Source organism: Balaenoptera musculus, chromosome 3 (assembly GCF_009873245.2).
Source record: "Balaenoptera musculus isolate JJ_BM4_2016_0621 chromosome 3, mBalMus1.pri.v3, whole genome shotgun sequence".
Lineage (NCBI taxonomy): Eukaryota > Metazoa > Chordata > Mammalia > Artiodactyla > Balaenopteridae > Balaenoptera > Balaenoptera musculus.
Genome location: NC_045787.1, coordinates 97,107,598 through 97,130,996, shown reverse-complemented (window position 1 = coordinate 97,130,996; position 23,399 = coordinate 97,107,598). Strand labels below are relative to the sequence as shown.

The 23,399-nt window shown below is 44.9% G+C and overlaps 1 protein-coding gene across 4 annotated transcripts in view; it reads right to left on the bottom strand.

Moving 5' to 3' along the window:
* The window catches only part of TNFAIP8 (TNF alpha induced protein 8), a 123,104-nt gene that overhangs the window by 52,499 nt on the left and 47,206 nt on the right, over nt 1–23,399 (bottom strand). Inside the window, exon 1 of one of the 4 annotated variants that reach the window (XM_036849273.1) lies at nt 8,965–9,337. The exons of 1 other annotated variant lie outside the window; for it this stretch is intronic. In XM_036849273.1, coding sequence (XP_036705168.1) covers nt 8,965–8,977 — 13 coding nt within the window. In that variant the 5' untranslated portion in view covers nt 8,978–9,337. Of the gene's footprint in view, nt 1–340; nt 359–8,964; nt 9,338–23,399 lie in introns of those variants that run through there. 2 more of the 4 variants (XM_036849280.1, XM_036849278.1) reach the window with 2 other exon arrangements.

Genomic DNA, 23,399 nt, shown 5'->3' with positions numbered 1-23,399 from the left:
TAAGGTAGTAGAAGAAGGACTGGTGGACTATTCACTTACGGAACCTCACTGAAAAGAGTAAGTTGGAAGAGTACTCTGAGGAGAAAGCACCATCAACAGAACACGATTTTAGCACAGCTTGAATTGAGTGACTTTGCTGAAGGAATATTTAAATTCACAAAGCTCTCCCACTGGCCAATACCAGACACAGGGAAGCTGGTGCCATCAATCTCTTACAAAAGCACATTTGCAATAATTTGCATGGACTCTCACACAAGTTTAAATTATATTAAAAAAAAAAAAATGAAGTCGAACCCCCTTCTCCAAACTCAGTGGCTGGTGCTAGCCCAGCAGGTCTTACCTGAAACAGGGCAACACAAGGTGTTATCTCTAAGGCGCCTGGGAGGCTCCCAAGCCCCAAATTATCCTCTTAGCACTACAGGAAATACTCTCATTAGAGAGGCGGTACTTTGGGCTAAACTTTGCCCTATTTTCTGTTCTACCATCAGGTTCTTTTAAAAATACAAGCGTACCTTGGAGGAGAGGCCTGTGAATGACTAACATCTAAGAGTAAATGAACTCACTGGTTTCTTTGTTCCTTCACAGGGCATCCCAGGTGGTAGCAGGAATGCAGAAATTAAGAGTGTGGGGAGGGGGCAGGGGGAGGGGGGAGGGTTGGGAAAAGAGTAAATGCAAGTTTATCCCATCCCCAACTCCACCCTGCTCACTAACCTCCTACCTGCCTCATACCAAGAAAAGGCAAAGAGGAGTAAACAAACCCAACAGACAACTTGCCAGGCAGGTGGGTGAGTTTCAAATGCTTGGGGTTCCTTATCTTTAGTGATGTAAATTTTTCTAACGATGTAAAATACTCAGAATTGTTTTGACTGAGATTTCCATCTCTGCTTCTCTAAATTGATTCCGCCTCCAAAGGCCACTGAACCAAAGAAATGATTTTCACTGAGGACATGATTTCTTTTCAAGTATTTGCAATTTGTGGGTAAAAATTATGGTGGCCCACTTACCCCAGTGATAGCCAGTTTTCTAACCTAAGGTAAAAAGCTAAAATCTACTATAAAAACAAAAATACAAAAAGCTCACATCGATAAAATCTGGCATCTCTGAAGCTGAGCAAACATATCAATGATAGCTGAAGTTAGCTGGCTTAGAGCCCAAGAATCACAAACTGATAGCCTTAGGACTGAATCCAGCTCAGAGTTTTCTTGGGCCACGTAAGTTTTATTTTGCATCTGAACTTCAATGCCTTTAGAGGAGAACTGTTCTCTGCAAGTTTGCCACAGGTCTCAAGACTTGCAACTGTTCATATAAAGCACTGCTTACGCACTGATACTTCTTGCCTGGTTCTTGTAGACATTTGAGTTTGGGACCACCGTTTTATGCAGACTGATGTTAAAAACAAACAACCTCTCCTACTGAGGTAGGGCTAACGTTTCAGAGCGGAGCATGTGTGGGTTGTTGAGTCATAGGATCACCAAAAAACAATAAACCACAACAGTGTGCAGCACCGCTTGCAATCAGACTCTTAACAAAACAGGAGACTGAAAACACCAGTGGGGCTCACTTGTCCCAGGATAAGCCACGTGACCATGGCTTTGAAACCACTTTTGAACAGAAGCATCTGCCACGAGTCACCGTCTGATCTCACTGCTCCCACAAGATCCCTGACATCTGGATGTCCCAGAACAGAAGGCTGGCAGCCAAAATCCAAGCCTGGCTTGGCAAAGGAAACAATCCCTCTATTCAGTGAGCTGTGGCTATACCACAGCATCTGTAGGATCCAACTAACAGCACTCAATTTGGAGCAATTCACACCCGGCGCTCAGCCAGTCAAGCCACTTGATGGCTATTTAAGACATTTATGACATGTAATACAGAAACTGTGCCATCACTTGTCTGTCCGTAAGTGCTGGCAAAGAGGATTTAGGTCCTTACCCCGAAACTTATCTTGGTTCCACATGACATTTCCTATCACACTATGCATAGAATCCAAGAATCAGAAAGCTAGTGCTCAAAGAAGGCTTTGAGGTCCTCTCAATCTCCTCATTCCTCAAACTTGTTCACAGATGAGAAATTAGGTCCAGTAAGTTGATATGACCAGTCCAAAGGCTCATCACACAAGCATCTTAAGAGGGACTAGGAGGGCTTCCCTGGTGGCGCAGTGGTTAAGAATCCTCCTGCCAATGCAGGGAACACGGGTTTGAGCCCTGGTCCGGGAGGATCCCACATGCCACGGAGCAGCTGAGCCCGTGCACCACAACTACTGAGCCCGCACGCCACAACTACTGGAGCCCACGTGCCTGGAGCCCGTGCTCCACAACGAGAGGCCACTGCAATGAGAAGCCCACACACCGCAACGAAGAGTAGCCCCCACTCGCTGCAATGAGAGAAAGCCCGCGCACAGCAACGAAGACCCAATGCAGCCAAAGATAAATAAATAAATATTTAAAAAAAAAAAAAAAAAAAGAGGGACTAGAACGTAGATCTCGGAGACCTCCACAGTGGAGGTGTCCTTTCTGTGACCAGCCCCTCGGGGCAGCCTCCGTGTCCTTCTGCAGCCTAGCCCAGTGTTCCTGCACTTGATTTCTGTGACCCACAAGGGCAGCCTGGTTCCAGGTCATCACTGGGGTTTGGGTCAAAGCCCACTGATAATAAAGGGGTTCCTCTGCTTTGGTTGGCCCCTCTGTGCATGTATTCCCTTGGGGATGTGGCAGGGAATACTGGCTGGCTGGGGACAAGGTTTGGGAGTTTGGAATCCTATACCCTAGCCAAGGATTTCATCTACAAAGATAAACTGGCACCTCTTCTATCCCAATTTACTCATCACAGAAGCAGTGTTTTCTTTATATCACCATGCCTTTCACTCCCTCAAGAGCCCTCTGAAAGTTGCTCCAGCCCCATCCCCTGTCCTAGATAGCCATTCTCCTGGAGGTCTCATCTGGCATCAACTAAATGAAACTCCTTATGATTAATTGCCTTGTTTTGTTTATTTGTGTGCAGCTTGAAAGTCTTTACATTACCCAGAGTTCAGTTATATCCATTAAAATAGATAAAATAATCAAATATGGCAATTAAGCTCATATATATAAAGTGTAAGGGTATTCTTTACAGGGACGTATGGACTTCTTACACTGATTTTTAAAAAAATTTTATATTGGACTCCAGTGTTCTATGGGGGCATATAATTACCATAGGTTGAAGGGGCTGCCTGTAATTAATCTTCTCTAGTTCTTATTCTCATCGCTCAGCGCTTACCAGACCAGGTCTGTGTTTGAGAATTTCCCTCTCTGATCTGCAGTACTGTTGTGGTTCATGGACTCTGTATCCTTGTTCTCCCTGATAGCATCTGTGTCATTTGTCACTGGGTGGGGGAGAGGGGTTGGTAATCCAATATGCCGGGCTCCATTTGCTGTATTAGACCATAGCCAGACACCAAATAAGAAGCAACAGGGAAAGAAAAAAAAACACGGTGAAAGGAAGCCTGTGTAGGAGACACCGTGGCCGACTTCCCATCACTTCCTTCCGCCCGCCTGCCTGCTCCTTGGGGAGCAGCCTGCTGTTAGAGGGAGAAACTGACCCCAGCCCCCAGCTCTCAGGTTCAGCCCTGACCATTTCCGCACAGTCATAGTAATCCCATCCCCCTCGCCCTAGAGTGACTGGTTTAGGCAACCCAAGCCTAAGCCAATCAACACAGCACATTCTTTACTCAATAAACTGGCTTAAGATTGGGCACATGGCCCAATCTGGGTCAATGAGACATCAGAAATGTGCTGGGGGCTTCTGGCAAAGGTCACTCACTCCTCTGATAGAATTACCAAAAGCCAGTTCTCTCTCCTCTGGACACTGTATTGTGGGTATGAAGTTAGAATTGCTGCAGACATTTAACCAGCATGAAAGAAGCCAGCTGAGGAAGAAACTTAACCACAGAAGGCAGACTGGAAAAAAAGTGGGTCCTTGACATCACCGCACTGCTAAATCAAATCTCATTCTACTTATGCAACTAATAAAAAATCCACTTTTGTATGAGCCAGTCCAAACTAGGGTTCCTTTCTTGCATAAGAAGAGCCATAACTGATACAACATCGCGGGCCGCAAATGAGGAATGTGCTTGAGAACTTCTCACCTTGCTGCCAGCCTTACCACGTGCCCGGCCCCTAGGACAGTGGGTAACGGAGGCTGAGGATGCACCGCTGACCAAACCGTTCTCTCCCATTTCCTCAAGCTTGCTGCCTGACAAAGGCCAGAGTGCAGCCTGCATCCCCCCCCCTCCTGCAGGGCTAAGTCCTGTCTACCTGATGGCAGTGGTAGCTGAGAGCAGAAACCTGGGGGGTGGGGGGCGGCGGGGAGGAGATGCTGAGATACCTTAGTGGCACACACAGGGAGGGATGCATGAGAGGTAGGACCTGGGTCCCTGGGCATCCTCCTCCACTCCTCCTCCCAGCATGGCCCTGCCCCACTATCCCTGATGGGACATCTTGATGGGCCTTGTGTGAGGACATCCCTGCCCCAGCGGGGTGGCTGCCTTCCTCACAGGGGCTGAAAGAGCAAGACTTGGAAGGCAGGCAGGACAAGGAGCTGGGAAGGTGTGTGTATAAAAGCTCCAGATCCCAATCTAGGGTCAGGTCAGGCCTACTTTGGAATTTCTCCCAGGAGCTAAGGGTATGGTGAGAAGCTCAGGGACACATTCCCTGAAGGCTAAGAAGTTGTTAAATAGCAGAGAAGGGGCAGATCAACAATGGAAAACACTGGCCTAATAAGGTCAGGCCAGATTTTTGCCTTCGGATGTGCTCAAAGTCCATTTGGCGCTGCTTGTTACAAACACACACAGCACACAGCTAAAACACTTAGCTTTCCACTGCAGCCTTACAGCTGGAACACTAAATTCCACTGCAGCCTTACAGCTAAAACACTAAATTCCAACAGAAGAACTTTCTGGAAACTGGAGAAATCAGCTAAGTTTTTAATTAGGTTGTCTTTCGAGGCACCTTTGACGCAGCGCTCTCATTCTCTGTCACCCACGTGCAGCAAATACTTGTTCATAAGCCAGAAATGTAGAAATGGTTCTTGTCAAGTTTTCTTAAGGCCCACTTACTGCTCCTAGCAACCTCCACAAAAATACCTGCATTTCTGCATTTGCTTTGCTGTCCTGAGTTTTGATAATGGAATCTCCTCCAGCAAGCACTCCTTCTCAGGTTCTCACCAAAGCCATCTCCACCAGGAGCATTACTTTCCTCAGGACCAGGAATCAAAGGACCACAGGGGTCCGTGCCCTCTGGCTCCAGGGGGAGACAAAGACTTTAACCACCGAAAGGATTCCGAAGAATGCAACGCTAATGGCAGTGGGGTTTCAGAGCTCATTTAAAGACAACGTACACAAATGAACACATGAAATTACCTTGTTTGGCAAAAAACACACAAACAAACAAAAAAACCCAAAGAGAGAGAGAGGGAGAGAAAGTACTATGCAAACAAATATAAATGCAAAATAAGATGATGATATAAATCTCACATTACCTATAATGGGAGCTTTGCTTTAGGGGGAAAGGAAAGGAAAGAAGGGGCAAGAGATAGGGATGAGTTAGTTCTCTCCACAAGATGGGACAGCCTTATGCAAAGACCTCATGTTGCTTTGTGCACAAGATACAGGCCACAGTGATTAAAGGACAGGAGGTGATGCAGACGACAGCACAAAGCCATTCTCCTCTAGACTTAGCACTAGTCTGACCTTCATCAGAAAGTGAGATTAGAGGGTTTGGCCTGTGTCCAGAGGACATCTGTCATGAGATCTAAAGGAGATAGATGGAAAAAAAAAAAAAAAAAAAAAAAAGCTTGAATTGGCTCACCGTAAAGCAAGAATGTTGGGCAAAATTTGTCCAAGCCAAACTGTATTTTATGGTAACCATTCGCTCTCTCCTCAGCTGGTAATTCTGTTTCAAATTCATTTTAAGTAACATGTAATACGCCATCTTACTAACTTTTATGGAGATGTGTGATCCTGAGAACTGAGATCAAACATTTGGGACTATAGGAATTGGATGTTAACTATATCCACTTAACTTAGAAATGAACGTAGGGAGGCTTTACAAGATTGTAGATTCTTGCGTGTAACCACTGGGAAAATCCAAGGATTTGTCTCTATGCTCAAACAAAGGAAGGCATTTGGGGCAGAGGACTCCTCTGAGTTAAGAGGTCTGATCCTTTCTTGTGTTTGCTGTGGGGCCTCCATAGGTAGGTAGTTCACGCTGGGGGAACAACCAAACAGCTGCTGGAGGAGCCCCCAGCACCTGGCTTCCTCTTAAACCACTGCACGTGGAAGTCTGGGCCTGTGTGTGGTTGTGCACCCCGCCTGGGCAGGCAGTGGGCCATTAGGAGGCAGGTTCCCATCCCAGCTCTGGCACTATCATGCTGAATAACCATGGACACCTGATTTGATTTCTCTGTCCTAAATTTCATCTGTAAAATGAGACTATTAGACTAAATCAAACAGCTTCTCATCTCATGCCTAGTGAAAGTCAAATTCATCATAATTGTCCACAACGTGCCACCTTATCTGGCCCCTCACCATCTCTCTGGTTCATCCCCTGTCCTCTTTCTTATCAGCACTAGGGCTGTTTCTGGAATACCGTGCCCACTCCCACCTCAGGACCTTTGCATCTGCTTTCCTTCTGCCTGGAATGTTCTTCCCCAGGTTATTCACAGGTGTGGCTCCCTCACATATTTCAGGTGAGTCTAATATCACATTCTCTGTGAGGACACACAATTGCAAATCCTACACACACACACCCCGCCCCCATCTTTATCCTCCTATTCAGCTTAAAAACATTTCTTTTCCTCCTTAGCACTTAATAGTATCCCACCTACTATATATTTTACTTATTTATTTTATTGTCTATATCCCCTAGTAGAATGTCTACTCTCCAAGGGCAGGGATTTCTCTCTGTTTTGTTCACTGGTGTATCCCTGGTACCTGGAAGAGTCCCTGATACAGAAGAGGAATTCATTAAGTTTTGCTGAATGGATGCATGCACGGGTGGGTGGAAGGGAGGGCAGGAGGAGTACAGCTCTCTACCATGACTTCCAGCTCTGAGGTCTGTGGGCTGCGGTGTCCATGGCCGAAGGGCTGTCCTCTGCCACCACTGTACAGGTTGGACTCCATAACCACATGAAACAACAAGCCAACCCAGAGACGTACGTGGTGGGCTTTCACTCTGCTGCAGACCCTCTCGAGTGCTGCTTCCTGCACGTTCCATGCTCTGAGCTGCTGAAGGGCCACATACATCCTACACTCTCAGCAAGACCACGGCCTCCAAACATTGTCTATGGGAGATTCCTTATATTGGTGCTCAGCTCCATTTTCTAGAGTCAAAATTAATACTTTTGGGGGGAGCACAGTTACATCCATCTCCTTTCTCAAACTCTGCATCTAAAATCCCCAGGGGAAAGAGAAGTAAGCTTCTCTGTTGCCAAGATGACCACACTATTAATTTAACCTGCAATGAGAAGAGGTGGTGATGCCCCCCGTGCGTTTCAGCCAGTTCCACTAGATGGCGACATGGTCTGGGTGTGCTGGTCTCCACGGCTGACGTTTACCAGCCACACAGAACAGAGAAGCTCCCACACGCCCCTCCTGTTCTCTGATATACTTATCTCCTTGCCTCCTCTTCACTTTTAGCCTGGCTATTTTCAACCAATAATTTACGTTTGCTCCTAAATGGTTCATGCTTACTCACGAATGCATTTAATGTAATCACTCCAGCCTTGGAAGTTTTATGTCTGCTTCTTTCTGCCAAAGTACATTGCTTACCCTAACCCCCTCTGTAGAACTCTACCCAAAATTCACTTCTCCCACAAAACCTGCCCAAGCAAACCTGGCTCTGATTCCAACTGTATATATGCCATGATATACAGTCACAGACACATAACCAGTTTTATATATTGGATAGAATGTGTCTATATACATATATAAAGAAAGCTGACAGACAATCACACACACAGCTCTGGGCATCTGGTAGGCAAATGTACATTTCATATAAATGATGTCCAGGTGACCACGTTCCACATAACAGAAATAGTCACGGCTCTACGAAATAGCATTGGCTGCCAGAGGTTCAATTCATGGGCCAAGAAACGAGATATATTAACACTCATCTATGTCTTCCAATTTCTAGTTCCTTCCTAGTATTCAATTTAAGGTCCAGAAAGTCTTTTGAGCAGAAAAAATTTAGATAAACCTCAACAAATATTATGTATAGACTTGAACAAGAGTGTGTAAATACCAATATAACTTTAAGGGCTATTTTAAAAGGCTCTCTTTATTTCAATCCTTGAAAACGTTTCCAATTTATCTTAAAATTAAGTTTACTTACAGAAGCATTAAGTAAGGCTGAAAACAAGCCTAAGGTATATTTTTAAAGTACAAAAGGCCTTACGTGTGGGGTTAAATCCCTTATTGGCTGTTAGAGGAAATGGTAGCAGTGATATTCTGACAAACCCCTACATAATGCGAGAACAGAAATAAACACCCTTGTGTTTGCAGTTCTCCTCAAGGTGTTACCGCCACTACCAGACCACTGGGATCCAGAGACATCTGAGAGTTAGTAAACACATATAAATTGTCAAAAGGAGAAACTTTATGTGAAAAGTTCTCGATCGGTTCAGAGCCCCATTTCTGAAACATTTCAATCCTTCATTTGTGTACAAATGAAACTGTCTACATGCAAACTTCAGATGCCATTTTTTCCACCCACAGTACTCAAACGTCTGTCAGCTTAATATCGGTTCTCCACACCCAGAGTCATAGCAAAAAAAAACAACAAAACGAAACAGTGAACACAACCACTTTAAAGCCATGACCAAAGATTATTTCCCTGTAGACAGCAACACCACGGTGTTTAGTCATCTGAACATTCTGCCAGATTCTGACAAAGGTGTTACATCGAAGTTAGTCTGAGGGTACAGTTAACTCACCTAGTTTCAGCATATTCCCCCGTATCAATCAGAAGGACAGCTTCACAGAGTCTCGGTAAAGTCACACAGACCAGAGAAACATACACAGCCACACTGTTGATGTGTATTCTCTGGCATCCGTATCGCCTTCAGGGACAGTCAGTCCTCCCCGAGAATAATTCAACAGAATTGATACCGTCCTTTCGAAAAATCAACCATAAGTTTACCAAACCAAAGCATAGAAGACAGTGGTCAACAACAGTCGCTTTAAAAGTTGTTTTGCTTGTTATTCTGGGACCTGGGTTTCATCACCTGTAGTGGAATGCGTTATGCAGCCTTTAATTGTGACTCCAGAGAGGTCTCCGCATCCACACTGGGACGGACTGGTCGCTGCCTGCACTTGCTACCCGTAAACCGCGACTACACAGAGACACAGGGATCACCTGTGATAGGTGAATGGGTGATAGTTTCAAAATCAAGCAGAAACAGGAAGTCTAACGTTTCAACATGCTAGGAAAGAGGAGCAGTTACTTGAAAAAAAAAAAAGGGAGTAGCCCTAATCATAGATGCCTAGAAAAAAGAAAATTAAAAAAAACCTCATTCCTACCTGGCCAGTATAAACATGAATGTCTATTAATAGTAAGTATTGCTTAAAGGTGTTCTGGTTCTCAGGAAAACTAGAGAATAGAGTTTGGACAACATTGCTACTTAAAATCATTAGTCATTTGTTTTTGAAGAGAAGATAAGGTCTTCATAAAGAATGTATGTATGACTGCATCCACGCACACGCAATACACACATGTACATACGTAGAGATATATGCACATGTACACTCTAACAGTCTCTTTAGAAGCTTATTTATTTACCTGGGCATTTGACAGTCATCATCACCCACAAATCCTTCCCTTATCCATCCCCACCAGGCAAGGTTCGGCCAGTCCCGCAAGGCCCACTTCAAGGGCAACCCCTCTATAAATCCTTTTTCTGAGGATCCCAAACAGGTGTTACCATCTCAGCCACTTCCTTTAACCACCACGGCACCTCGATTGAGCCTCCTCGGTAACACTTTCTGGGTACCTCTAACAGTTGTCCTTCTGTTATCTTTGGTGGCATATCTATCTTATCTTCAACTGTGTGGTAAGTTTGTTGATTTTATTTTTTATCTTCTGCAGCAGTAACACTCTGCCTTGAGCCTACTAGGTACTCAGCAAAAAAGATCCCAAGTGGAATGCAATGGACAAATGCTCTGGAGTCTGCTGGGTCAGGTTCAAATTCCTGCCACGCCACTTCCTGGTTTTGTAGACTTGCAAGTTACTTCACTTCTCTGAACAATTTTGTTCTCTGTCAAATGAGAATAACATCACCTGCCTCGTAGAATTGCTATCAAGATGTAAAGAGAACTATGTGAAGCAAATAACATATTGCCCGATTCACAGCAAATGCTCAAATAGCAATAAGCATTATTGTTGACCTGAAATAAAATGAAATGCCTGTAGGGAATTCCCTGGCAGTCCAGTGGTTAGGACTGGGCACTTTCACTGTCGTGGCCCGGATTCAATCCCTGGTCGGGGAACTAAGATCCCGCAAGCTGCCCAGCAAAAAAAAAAAAAAAAAAAAACTCAAATGCCTACTACTAAATCAGGGAGGAGGCTGAAAGAAATACCAAATCAACACCAACTGACAAACACATTACACTTTTCTCATTTCCTTCAGCCAGCGTTATCATGTGACTAACTCACAGAGGTTTAAAGTTTCTACCTGAGAAACCGCCCTTTTGTGTTCCTTTGTGTTACCTCCCCAAATTCTGACTGGCCCCTTGATGCTATGACAACTTCATCGGGGACTAAGGGTCAAAGAAGATGCCAAGAGAAAACTCCTCCTGAAAGCGAAGGACTCCAAATCAGAAAGACCTCCCAAACCCCGGTACACTGGCAATTCCAAGGGTAAGTTACAAAATGTAAAGAGCAGAAATGCTTTATCTAAACAGAGGAAGCAGGGTCTCACATTTCCTTAAAATGTGGCCTCGGGGGTAGCTGCACGGCTGGGTGGCTACCGGGAGCCACTCTGTCCACTGCTGGGAACAGAGCAGCACAGTGAGGCTGCAGGAAGGGAAGGCAGGAGGGAGAGGTGCACGGCACCACAGAACACAACTGCCAACATGGCAGCACAGCCCTGGCACATGCTCCAGACACAGTCGTGGAAGTCCTGCCTGGGAGAAGCAAGGGCAGAGAAGGCTGCAAGCATTAGAGTCTCATGTATCCGTTGGGCACCTCCGTACCCGAGAGAACCAATTCTTGATTTTGGAGACAGCACTCCAACAACGGGAGAATAAACAGCAACAAATCTAGGGAATCCCCTGTCAGTTCAGTGGTTAGGACTTGGCACTTTCACTGCTGGGCCCCGGGTTCGATCCCTGGCCGGGGAACTAAGATTCTGCAAGCCACGCGGTGCGGCCAAAGAAAAGCAACACATCTGGATGGGCTACCGATCAGGCAGGAGGTCATGTCCTTAAGACGTCCCTCCTTCCTCTCTTACTTGAGACCAGAATGCCGAGGTCTTACGTATTCAGAGCTATTCAAAGTTTGCCGTTTAAAGCGGTCCCAGCAGTTGTAATTTTAAATTCTGCTCATCCTCCATTTGGGAAGAAAGAAGAATCATAGACAGAGGCTAAAGATCGGGGAGATTGTGGAGCACTCAAAACTCACAGGATAGCCTTATCTGACAACGTATCTAACTCGCTTCAGTTGCCTTTGGAGATACGAACACAGCTCTCCTATGCTTCCCTAGGACTTGCAATTAGGACATTCCTGACAGAGTTAAGGATCAACAGTTGTGACAGTTGCCCAGTGCAGAAGCATCATCCGTGCCCTGAGACAGGGAGATGGGAGGCAACCGGAACTTCTATCCCTAGAAACCCTGCGTGATGGCCTAGCGGCTGAGGACTCTGTCCAGATCCAGCCTTACAAAGGTGATTGGTGCGCAGGAGTACGCATGGCTCTCTCTCTTTCTGGCGAGCTCAGCTCTGCAGCTGAAGCAAGGTACCGCTCAGCACCCCAACACCCCCGGGAGTGCAACTGGCATTGCTGGTGATAGAGGCACTCTGGAGCTTGGCAGTGACACTAAATAAGCCGTCGTTAGGGAAGTCTGAGCGCGTCTTACGTGGTATTTCTTCTCCAGCTATCTGCAAGCAAGCACGTGACGGTGGCTTTTAGAAAACCAGATCCTGCTCCTGAGTGTACATGCTCTCCACATTATCTAGGCATCTCAGAGCAAGGCACAATCACTTCAATCCACTGTCTCCACACCCCGGGAAGGTGGGTGGCAAGCGCAATTTCAAAGAGGTGAAGCAGCATATTCAACAGGGCCCTGCAAGGTGGGGCAGGGCTGAGAAGAGAAGCCATGAGACCTAAGCCATGAGGCCCAGGGTGATCTCCAGAACACATGCTCTCTCTCTGGCCTAGTTTCACTGACTGCTTATTACACACCCCAGGAAAAACATTTCCTCTATGGCCACCCACATCCTCATGGCTGCATGAAAATTTGCATTTCACTTGTTTATTTCAACAGATTCTATAGTCTCTGGGTCAGAACTGGAATTGTCTGCAAAACACCTTGATCTTTATGCTTTGGCATCCCATATGCTCCCTAGCCCCTAGTGCAGGATCTAGTGACTGCCAAGAGTAGTGTTGTTTTCTTTCCATTCGACCCTCCCCTTTCCCCATCAGTCCCATCTGGACCCTCCTTTTTGGCCTTCTCCCAGCCACCTCAACCCTCTCAATGGCCTCCCTAAAACCAGAGAACTGAGCAGGGTCTCCTCCTTGATTCAACTTGCTTCCTTTGCCCATCTGCTCTTCTTCAAGGAGGAAGGAGTCATTGGCAAGGGAGGAAGGCACGCTAAAGGGGAATTACTCCAGGGGACTCAGTGTCTGAGACTGGTAAGGTGCTCCAGAAGCGTTTTCTGGATGTTATCACAGAGACAGTGGCCGGTCAGACTCACCCTCTCTCACCCAAAAGGGCTTGTGCCAGCATAGAAGCGCATAGTTCATGCCTGGACCAGGGTCGGGAAATCCCACTAGATGCCGAGCAGCGTGCATGATTTCCCTACATTCGCTCAGCCCTCACCGAAACCCTGGGAGGTGGGCACCATTATCCCCGGGTTACAGGCGAGGAAACCAAGCTCCATAAATTTAACATACGTGCTCAGTGCAATACCAAGATAGGAACATAAGGATCTCATTCCAAATCTGTTGGCTTTTATCTCTTCATACCATATCACGAAAGTGTCCTTGGTTCACCAGACAGAAAGCACAAATAGGGGACTGTCTGGAAAATAAAGAGAACACCTGGCAACCCACCTTTCAAGGTTGGGCAGAGCAGTGAGTTCAACAGTGGGAACTGGAGCTACTGGGCGCCAGCCCTGGCCTCAGAGACAGGGCGGGGGTGGAGATTTCTCAAGTCCATCCTCACATTGACTGCACTTTGCAGCCTCCTCCTAGATGGGCTGCATAAAAAATAAGTGTGGGAAGGCAGACTTTTCTATCACATAGTACGTGTTTGTAGGTTTTAAGGATAAATTTTATAAAATGTTACTCAGAAGCAAGTAAACAAACAAATGGATAAATAAATAAATAACCGCTTGGCTGGTTAGCAGTGCAGTGGTGGCGAGAGCCAGATCTTAAGACTCTAGAAGGAGCACTTATGTGTGTCTTCCTATGATGCAGGCTCCAATCTCTCTTCACACTCACACCACCAATGAAAACACTAAATCAGTCTTTACAAAGCACAGAAACACCGAGTGCCTGTTGCAGTAAATATGCTGGCACTTGAATGTGGTTTATTTTCTGCTGAGCTGAATATAAACAGAGTCCTGACATTTTATAGCATTCTTCCATTGCAAACCTTCATGTGAAACTGAACACGATCCTTTGTAATAAAATACTAAACTAATTAAACTCTAAATTTGCCAAGAAAAACTCTCCAATGGTAGAGTTAATTTCTCTATAAATTTCTAGAATTTCTAGTTAATACACAACATATGATACTTCCCAAGCTGAATTCCTCATCCTCCTTCCATGGCCAAACCTGATCATTTCCTTCTCTCTTTTAACCTCTGTGGATCCCATCATCACCCTGTCAGCCAGTCATCACTGATTCCTCTCTTGGTTTGGATGGTCTCTCATTCACCACGTTCTGCTGTCTTTCCATCTGTGCTTCCACCATTCTCATTTGGATTCTGTTAAACCCTTTGCTTTCAAGGTGGCAGAAGGTTATTTTCTTGAAACGACAACTTTCCAGAGAAGGCCATCAAAGCAGTTCTACTCTCCATTCTCCTTTAGAGGACAGAGAGCTTTTTCATTTTGTAGTTTTACCCGTGTGGCTATTTGGAAAGCTAAATTTAAAAAAAACAACAAGAACAACTTTCAGAAATGTTTCAATTTAGAGAGCCATTAGAAATTACAGCATGTCTTGAGTAAAGTTTCTCCTTGATTTTTGCCCCCAGGAAACACACACACCAGTTTTGACCATTTGCGGGGGAAGGATGATTGTGTCCCCCAGTTGTGGGCCTCATCCCATTTGTACTCAGAGGCCCCCTGCTCAGGCACCCACCATCAGCACTTGTCTTCCACCCCATCCTCCTCCATCTAACAGCTGAACAAACTTACCCAACGACAAGCTGACGTCAAACAAGCTTCTTCCATGTGGTGACTGAGGAGCAGACACTGCCAGCAAACCACGTCTCACCTCCTGGAGAGATGTCGGAGCCCCGTTTTCCCTTCCCACTAAGCAGTCCTCTCTTAGAGATGAGGAGGGGCCACTGGAGCCCAGGGTTTCCTATCCTGTCGAACATTTCTGTCTCCCCTCCTCTATCCTCTCGTCATCCAAAGTCCTTCAGGACAACGGAGAGCACATGGGCTAGTTTAATCTGGAAAATGCTCACTAATACAGCAAAAGGAGGGCTTCCCTGATGGCGCAGGGGTTAAGAATCCGCCTGCCAATGCAGGGGACACGGGTTCGAGCCCTGGTCTGGGAAGATCCCACATGCCGCGGAGCAACTAAGCCCGTGTGCCACAACTACTGAGCCTGAGCTCTAGAGCTCGCGAGCCACAACTACTGAGCCCACGTGCCACAACTACTGAAGCCCGCGTGTCTAGAGCCCGTGCTCCGCAACACGAGAAGCCACTGCAACGAGAAGCCCGTGTACCACAACCAAGAGTAGCCCCCGCGCATCAACGAAGACCCAACGCAGCCAATAAATAAATAAATAAATAAATAAATTTACATGTAAAAAAAAATACAGCAAAAGGATGGGCTGAAACTAAATTCATACGCCTCCTTACCCCCAAAGAGCTTCTCTTCTGGGCTCCGTATCTCATCTTCCCATCAGCTGTTCAGACTTGAAACCTCAGGGTCATCGTGGACCTCACTCTCCCCCTGCCAGCCACCAAGTTCTCACATTTCCCCACCCTTGCAGTGCCCCTCTGCCTCGCCCTCGTTCCAGCCCCAATGCCCTATCCTATCTCAGGCCTCATCCGCTGGCCTCAACTTCCTGCTCCTTTCACTTGCCTTCATGGCACATCTTCTCAAAGCACAGCTCTAGCACCAAGACGTCACTATCTGTGCCCAGAATTGAGTTGAAAAAGGGCTTCCCCATCCTCACTTTACGACATCACTCTCTGATGAGGAATGTGCCATGCTTCCCAGCTGCTCATGGACCAGAGTCCACTCTGTCAGCACAGGATTTAAGGTGGTCCCCAGTCCTGCCCCCATCAGGCTTAGCACTGTTCTACTTCCGGGCCCCTGCTCACCCGCTTTCCTTGGCTCTGGGGTCCTTTCCACCATCATCAGCTACAAAACACTGCCAGCCTCCCAAGGTTCAGCTCACAGCAGGCCTGTCATGATGCCTGCAGCCAGCTCCTACTCCTCTGTCTCCTCTGCAACTTCAAAGCTTCTTTACCACATTTAGCCCGTTTTGCCCCAAGGGAGAGCCATTGCTATATACATCTCATCATCCCACTACAGTGTACTTCCCTAGGCAACAGGGAGATTTCTTCATTCATTCAACAAAATTAACCTGCATTTACCTGGTACTTCCTGCATGCCAGGCACTGACTTAGGCGCTGGGCACATGGTGGGAAATAAAACACATGAACTGACATTCAATGGGAGCAAGATCTGGCAGCCAAGTAAACACATAAATAACTAAAGGACAGATTTCAAGAGGGGCGAGGATGGAAATGAACAGGGGGTTCTGATGGAGACCACTCTGGCAGAGGTGGCGCCGGAGGTGTATGTCAAGAGCTAGAGGAAGAGCAGGAAAAGCAGCAAGAGGAGCAGGTGCCCCAGGCTGAGACAAGACAAGCTTGGCCCACTCCAGGGAGAGGAGTGGAAAGGGGGCCAGTGTGGCTGTAGTGTTGGAAGCACAAGGAAGAAGCAGCTGGGAGTCGGGCAAAGGCCAGAATAGGTAGGGCCACACAGGGCATGGTAAGAAGTTTATATTATATGGTGGGCATGTAAAACGGGACAAATGTCTGGAAGGCAAAGTGGCAATAAAGATCAAAACCTTCAAACTCCACATGTCCTTTGAACTACTTCCAAGAACACATCCAATGAAACAGAGACAAGTATGGACAGCCGCTAAGAGCGAGGGAGTTGCGTGATGTTATGACAATGGTGAAGGTTAAAAACAGCTCTCCTGTCCAAACAGGGGACTGGTTAAGTGAATTATGGCATATCTATACAATGGCATGTCATACAGCCTTGAAAAATGATTTTGTAGAGTAATTAATAACATAAGAACTCTTCACAAAGTCTACAAAGCAATATATAAAAGAAATCATATTAAGTACTATACAATTTTTGTAGAGAAAAACTACAGGCATACACAAAACAGCCTGGAGTAATATTCACAAAATGTTTTTTTCCGAGTGCTGAAATTAAGGAGTAACTTTTTTTTTTGCATTTTTCACTTTTTTGTCAAATTCTGGTAGATAAAATACACTACACTACCATGTGATGCTTTTGCAATAAGGGAAAAAGGTTTTCAAAAACCTGTTAGTAACAAGAAGGTATATAGCAGGGTAGATTTCCTACAAATAATAAAGGCTGCTGATCAAGAGATGGCCAGGGCAATCTTCTGTCTTTTTAAGGAATCTTCAGAGCAAAACAGAAAAACAACCCAAAAAAATGTCCCTAGAACTTCAGGCAGGAAGTGTGTCATTCCTTTCTTGCTGATCGCTAATCCCTCTGACTCAGCACTGACTGTTAGGCCCCTCGGATCCTGGTTTTAAAGAAGTTAGAAGATAGAAGAGGATGAAGACTTGGAAGCCTCACCCAGGAGCTCCCAGCCCTGGGGCTGAAGTCTGAAATGCCAACCTGGCTCCTCTAAGGAAAAAGTCTTTTACCGTTCTTCTTTAGATTCATTACAACTGAGATCAACAGTCTCACTTATCTTATTACAGGTTAAACATGATTACATTTTTGTCTATTTCTTTTAAATAAGATTTACTCTGCAAGCCCCAAACACTCTGTTGTGCGTAAGCCTTCTTCCCAAACAGGTTTGAAACTGTAATAAACTATTCAGACAAGTCACAACAAGTCTCAGGTATTCTGCTGCCGGCTTACGCAGGCCCAAGTTGAACACGTTCACCGCAGAGGCCCATTAAGCCAGTGTGCGTCCCTGCTGGCCACTGGCTCACAAATGTGGTTTGGTTCCCATGTCCTGTTTGGCAGCCTCCTAAGCTCAGCACTTAACGGCCACTCAAAGAGCACAGATTGGAAATGATTTGCTAGCAGAATCCCACATACTACTTTTAGTTCTGTTTTTAACAACTCTGGAAGCCACGGAGCTGAGGGAAACATACACACGGGACTGTACACAAAAACCGAATTTTTTAAATTCTGGAAACCTTAGAAATTTTAAGACAAATTAAATCAGAATTTGAGGACACTCACAATTACAGTCCAGGGCCTCTGCCTTCCCACATTCATTCAATAACATTTATTGAGGCCTTACTCAATGGTAGCCCCCTGGGGAGGTAGGATGGGGTATGAAGGAGGAAGGGAAGGAGCCAGATACTTCCAAGATACTCTAACAGCTACAGTCAGTTTGAGAACAGGTTATTAAGGATCTTATAAGCCCTATTTAAAATTTTAGACTCTATCAAAACTCTAATAAGGTATCTTAAGCAGGGGATGACACAATCAGATGGATATTTTATAAAGACCAAGGGCAGCACAGGGAGCCAGACTGGTATGGAGGTGGGAGTAGGGGGCATGTGGCATGTCAACTGTCCTTAAGGGAATCTACGTAAGAGATGATGGTGGTGACCTGGTCTTAGTTGGTGGCAGTAGGCTGTGACAAGAAGTGTACAGATTCTACAGCTATTTAATGGGAGAACTGATAATATTGGCAATTGACTGACGTAGAGGAAGATGCCTTCCAGGCTTCTGGATAGTCAATTGGATCATCTACTGAGGGGAAAACTCAAAGAGAAGGTAAGTTCAGCTTACTTCCCATCAAATTTGAGTTGCCTGTGAGATACCCAAGTATTGATGAACACTTTACAACTGGACAGACAAGGCTAGGTTAGGCTTGAAATATAACTTTGGAAGTCATTACCATGTAGAGACTCTGAAGGCCTAGGAATGGATGGGATCATGAAGGGAAAGAGTGGAATAAGAAGGGCAGAGAACCCAGACAAAGCCCCAAGAAATACTGACATTTAAGGGATGGACAAAGAAGAGGAAGGAGCCTGCAGAGGAGACTGAGAAGGGGCAGAGAGAGAAAAGAAGGAAATCAGGAGGGTGGATTGTCAAGGAAAAGCCTGCATATAGAAACCAGGAGCAGTAGGGGTTTGTGCTGAGCCATCAAGAAGGAACTGAACGGTGGCCATGCACCCACCATTTAAGTGCCAGATGCTGCTTGACTTCTTCCCCACCCCCTTGATATTTCTGGAGTCGTCTGTGAGCAAGCAGGGCCCAAATGGGAGGCAGCAGAAGAGAGAAGGTTCTGAGATAAACCGGGCAGGAGATCCTGGCCATAAGCCAGCATGGTCTGCTCAGGGGCTGGAAGAGGGGCCAAGGGCCACAGAAGTGACAGAACACAAGGTTACACAAGTGGCATTCTGTTGTTCAGTCAAAAGTGTTTACTGGTCATCTACTGTGTCTGGGCACTGCTGACAGTGCTGGGGACAGAGCAGTGACAAAAGTTCTAGTGAAACAGCCAGAAAAACAGGATGTCAAGCAGAGATAAATGCTGTGGAAGGAAAAAATAAACTAGAAGAAAGGGAGAGAGTGATTGGGAGAGAGGAGCATTTTGGATGGGGTGGTATCTGAGCAGAAAGCTGAGAAGAGTGAGGGAGAGAGCCAAGGAACAAGCTAAGAGGAAGGGCCTTCCAGGCAGAGGGAAGGGTAGGTGCAAAGGTTCTGAGGTAGGAACAAGCTTGGAAGAGCTTGAGGAGCCAGCAAGGCAATGTGGTCCAAGAGGAGTGAAGGAAGCAGGGGTGGTAAGAGATGAGGTTGGAGAGTTAGGCCGAGACCAGGTCAAGGGAGCCCTCTAGCTCAGGGTAAGGAGGGTGGACTTTATTGATTGTGATGGGAAGGCACGGGAGGGGGGGAGGTGGTTAGAGTAAGGGAGTGACACGGTCTGATGGGTTTTCTAACAGCACTCTGACTACATGAAAAGTGGCTGAAGGGGGAGGCAAGAGCACAGGGGGCATTAGGAGGCTACTGAGGCCATTGAGATGAGAAACGGTGGTAGCAGGAGAAGTGGTGAGATGTGGGATATGCTTTGGAAGAGAAACGAACAAGACTGGCTGTTGGAATAGCTGTGAAATGATGAGGGATCAAGATGCCGCCAAAGCTTTTCGCCTGAGAGCTCTGTATACAAATGTGTTGACAGAGAAGGGCAAACCCAGCAGAGGAGCAGGTTTGGGTGAGGGGAGAAGGGTGGCAGTGGAATCAAGAAGTCTATTCCTAGAGGAAATTTAAAAGAGACAACAGAATCACCACATCTGGAGTTCGGAAAAGATGTGTGACGTACGTTAACTTGGGAGTCATTAGCTAGAATTTGGTATTTATTCCGTGGGACTAGATGAAATCACCTGGATTCTCAATCCTGGCTGCACATTAGTATAGCCAGGTAACAGAAACAAAAACAAACAAGCAAAACAAAATGTGGAGAAAAAGGAACCCTCCTACACTGTTGGTGGGAATGTAAATTGGTACAGCCACTATGGAGAACAGTATGGAGTTTTCTTAAAAAACTAAAGAGAGCTACCATATGATCCAGCAATCCCATTCCTGAGCATATATCTGGAGAAAATTGTAATTCGAAAAGATACATGCACCCCAATGTTCACAGCAGCTCTATTTACAACAGCCAAGACATGAAAGCAACTTAAGGGTCCATCGAGAGATGAATGGATAAAGAAAATGTGGTACAGATAGACAATGGAATATTACTCAGCCATAAAAAAGAATGATATAATGAAAGAATGAAATAATTCCATTTGTAGCAACATGGATGGACCTAGAGATTATCATACTAAGTGAAGTAAGTAAGACAAAGACAAATATCATATGATACTGCTTATGTGTGGAATATATAAAAAATGATACAAAGAACTTATTTACAAAGCAGAAATAGACACACAGATATAGAAAACAAATGTGTGGTTACCAAAGGGGGAAGGGGAGAGGGATAAATTAGGAGTCTGGGATTAAAATATACATACTACTATCATCTATAAAATAGATAACCAGCAAGGGCCTATTGTATAGCACAGGGCGCTATAATCAATATATTGTAATAACCTATAATCACTTTGCTGTATACCAGAAACCAACACAGCACTGTAAATCAACTACATTTCAATAAAAAATTTTTTTTAAATTTAAAAACTGATGCCCAAGAGTCTTCCCCAGAGATTCTGAATTAATTAGACTTGAGTGAGACCTGGCCTCTCTCTCAATTTTTTACCCAAGTCAGGTAAAGAAACACTGCCCAGAGTGTATGGAGATGGCAGAGGCCCTCAGAAGGAGGAATTAAGGAGGTAGAAGAAAAGGTGGGTTTGACGCCCTGGAAGCCAAGTCAAGAAAGTGTTTCAAGAGGAGGGAGGGATGAACGATGCTGAATCCTGCTGAGGCTCAGGGCAATGAGGATGGAGAAGTGGCCACGGGGTTCATTAAAATAGAGGTCTCTGGTGACCTTGACAGGAACGGCTTTGGAGGAGGGGAGGGGTGAGGAGGGCAGTGAGAAGGGGAGATCGCATGCAGAGATACCTCCTTGGGAAAGTTCCACCGGACGTAAGAGCAGAGAAGTAAGGTGAGAGCTGGAAGGCTACTTTGGATTGAGGAAGTTTCTTTTTCATTTGTTTTTGTTTTATTTTTTCTCTCTGAGTCTCAATGTGCTGACATTTTTTGCACAAGTGCATTCTTCTCTGCATCATTTGCTTTTTAAGATGAGTGACAAAAAGACGTATTCTGATGTTGATGAGAAACAAAAGGAGATGGAGAAAGAAAAGGATGTTATAGAAGAGGGGGTATAGTTGCAGGAGGACTTGCAGAAGTTGGAGAGGAAAAGCCATTAAGGACCCTAAACTAATGAAACTGGAATTCCCCTTCAAATGCCAGGTGTCTTCATTTTTCATTGCTCAGGGGAGGGAATATGTCCTAAAAATCACAGAATGGCTAGACAGGAATGGAACATAAAGATCATCTTGTCCAGTGTCCACTATTAGTCCACTGCCAAATCCCCTGTGTCCTTTCCCATTCGTGGTCTTCCTGACAACCTCCACTGAAAGGGAATTTCTACACCTCTTCACTCCATCCACCCTAGTCCTCACAACTCCTCACAACTCTACGGTTTATGATCTCTTTGGACACTCCTTGAGCTGAGCCAGAATCTGTTTTCCTGTATTTCAATCCACTGGCTCTGGTTCCATACCTTCCGGATACAAAGAACATGTCTAATCCCTCTTCTATGTCTTTCAAACATTGGGAAACAGTTAACTCTTTCTCCACTCTTATTAATCCCATATGCCCCAAACCAAATCTGTTCTTTTTACATGTGCTGAAAAATAGGTCCCCATTCTAGAAAATATCTAGACAGGGGCTACCAATCAACCCAGTTGTTCTTTAATATGATGAAGGTATAGACAAGCATATTGCAGTAAACGTTACACCCATAGATATACAGATTACCCACAATAACCCTCATTTCCAAGAAACCAGAATGTCTCTGGGCGATTTCTACTTCTAGGTTTGGGCTTGATCCATTTAATCCTTAAGCACTAATTTAATTCTTCTCCTCTCCATCCTGTCCCCCAATCCCAGCAGAGAAGAGCTCCCACCCTCCCCCAACACACACACACACACACCTCACCACATATGCACACTGAGGGTCTCAGCAGAATACTGACCATTTACTATTAAGCACACCTGTTATTAAGCACACCTTGTGATGGTTCTCATGGCAGTCAAGTTTTCAGTAAGTTCTACATCATAAATTTGGATTAATTTTCTGCAAACTTCATTCAACAAAACTCCAAAGTCAAAAGAGAAACCTAAATGTTTATATACCCAAAGAGAAATTTTTAAAATACAATTATAAATTAATTTAAAAGCACAGCTACAAAAAAACAGGCTTAGATTAAAATTAAAGTAACCCTTGGATTATGGAGTCATTGCTGAAACTCAGTGAAAACTGGGATACGTTATCCCAACAGAGAAGTTTGGAGTATTCATGCCAAATATTACATGAGCTGTTATTCTTCTAGTCTTAATTTAAAACATTCCAACCACTAGGTGTAAAAGGGACCCAGCACAAGAGTATTGGCATAGTGCCTCAAATCACACTAAACTAGAGTAAAACAATTCTAAAGCTATTGTAATTAATGCAAAATGCTCATAGTAGGCCCTGAAATATTTACTGAATGAATAAACTGCATTTCATTGGAGTCAAAGGGTACACCCCACCCAAAAAGGAAAAAACTGAAAAACTATTATAGATATAACTCCAGATTCATATACATGAATTTAATTCTAGTACAAAAGGTTGATGTAGAGCATTAAAAGTACTGCTTAAAATCTCTTGAAATCTCTTTAAAGGACAAATTTTTTCTGAAAAATTGGTAATCAACCACTTGCATAAGGATCAATGAATTCAGAGCAACTTCAAGAGCTTTAGCTATCTACTTTCATAGGTTTTTGGAAACACAAACAGTTTTGAGTATACTTAATAGGTTATGTTTATACCTAATATTAAATTTCACCACATCAATGAAATTTGACAAGTGTACCCAGGAAAAGACAATTTGTTTATGGCAAATATCTTTTATATGTGTTACACTCTGGAAAACTGGGTGTGTGCAGAGGGAGATAAAGTTCATTAAATTAATTACACAATATAATAAATGTAGGTTAAAGAACCTGCTATAAAAGTACTCCTGAATGTC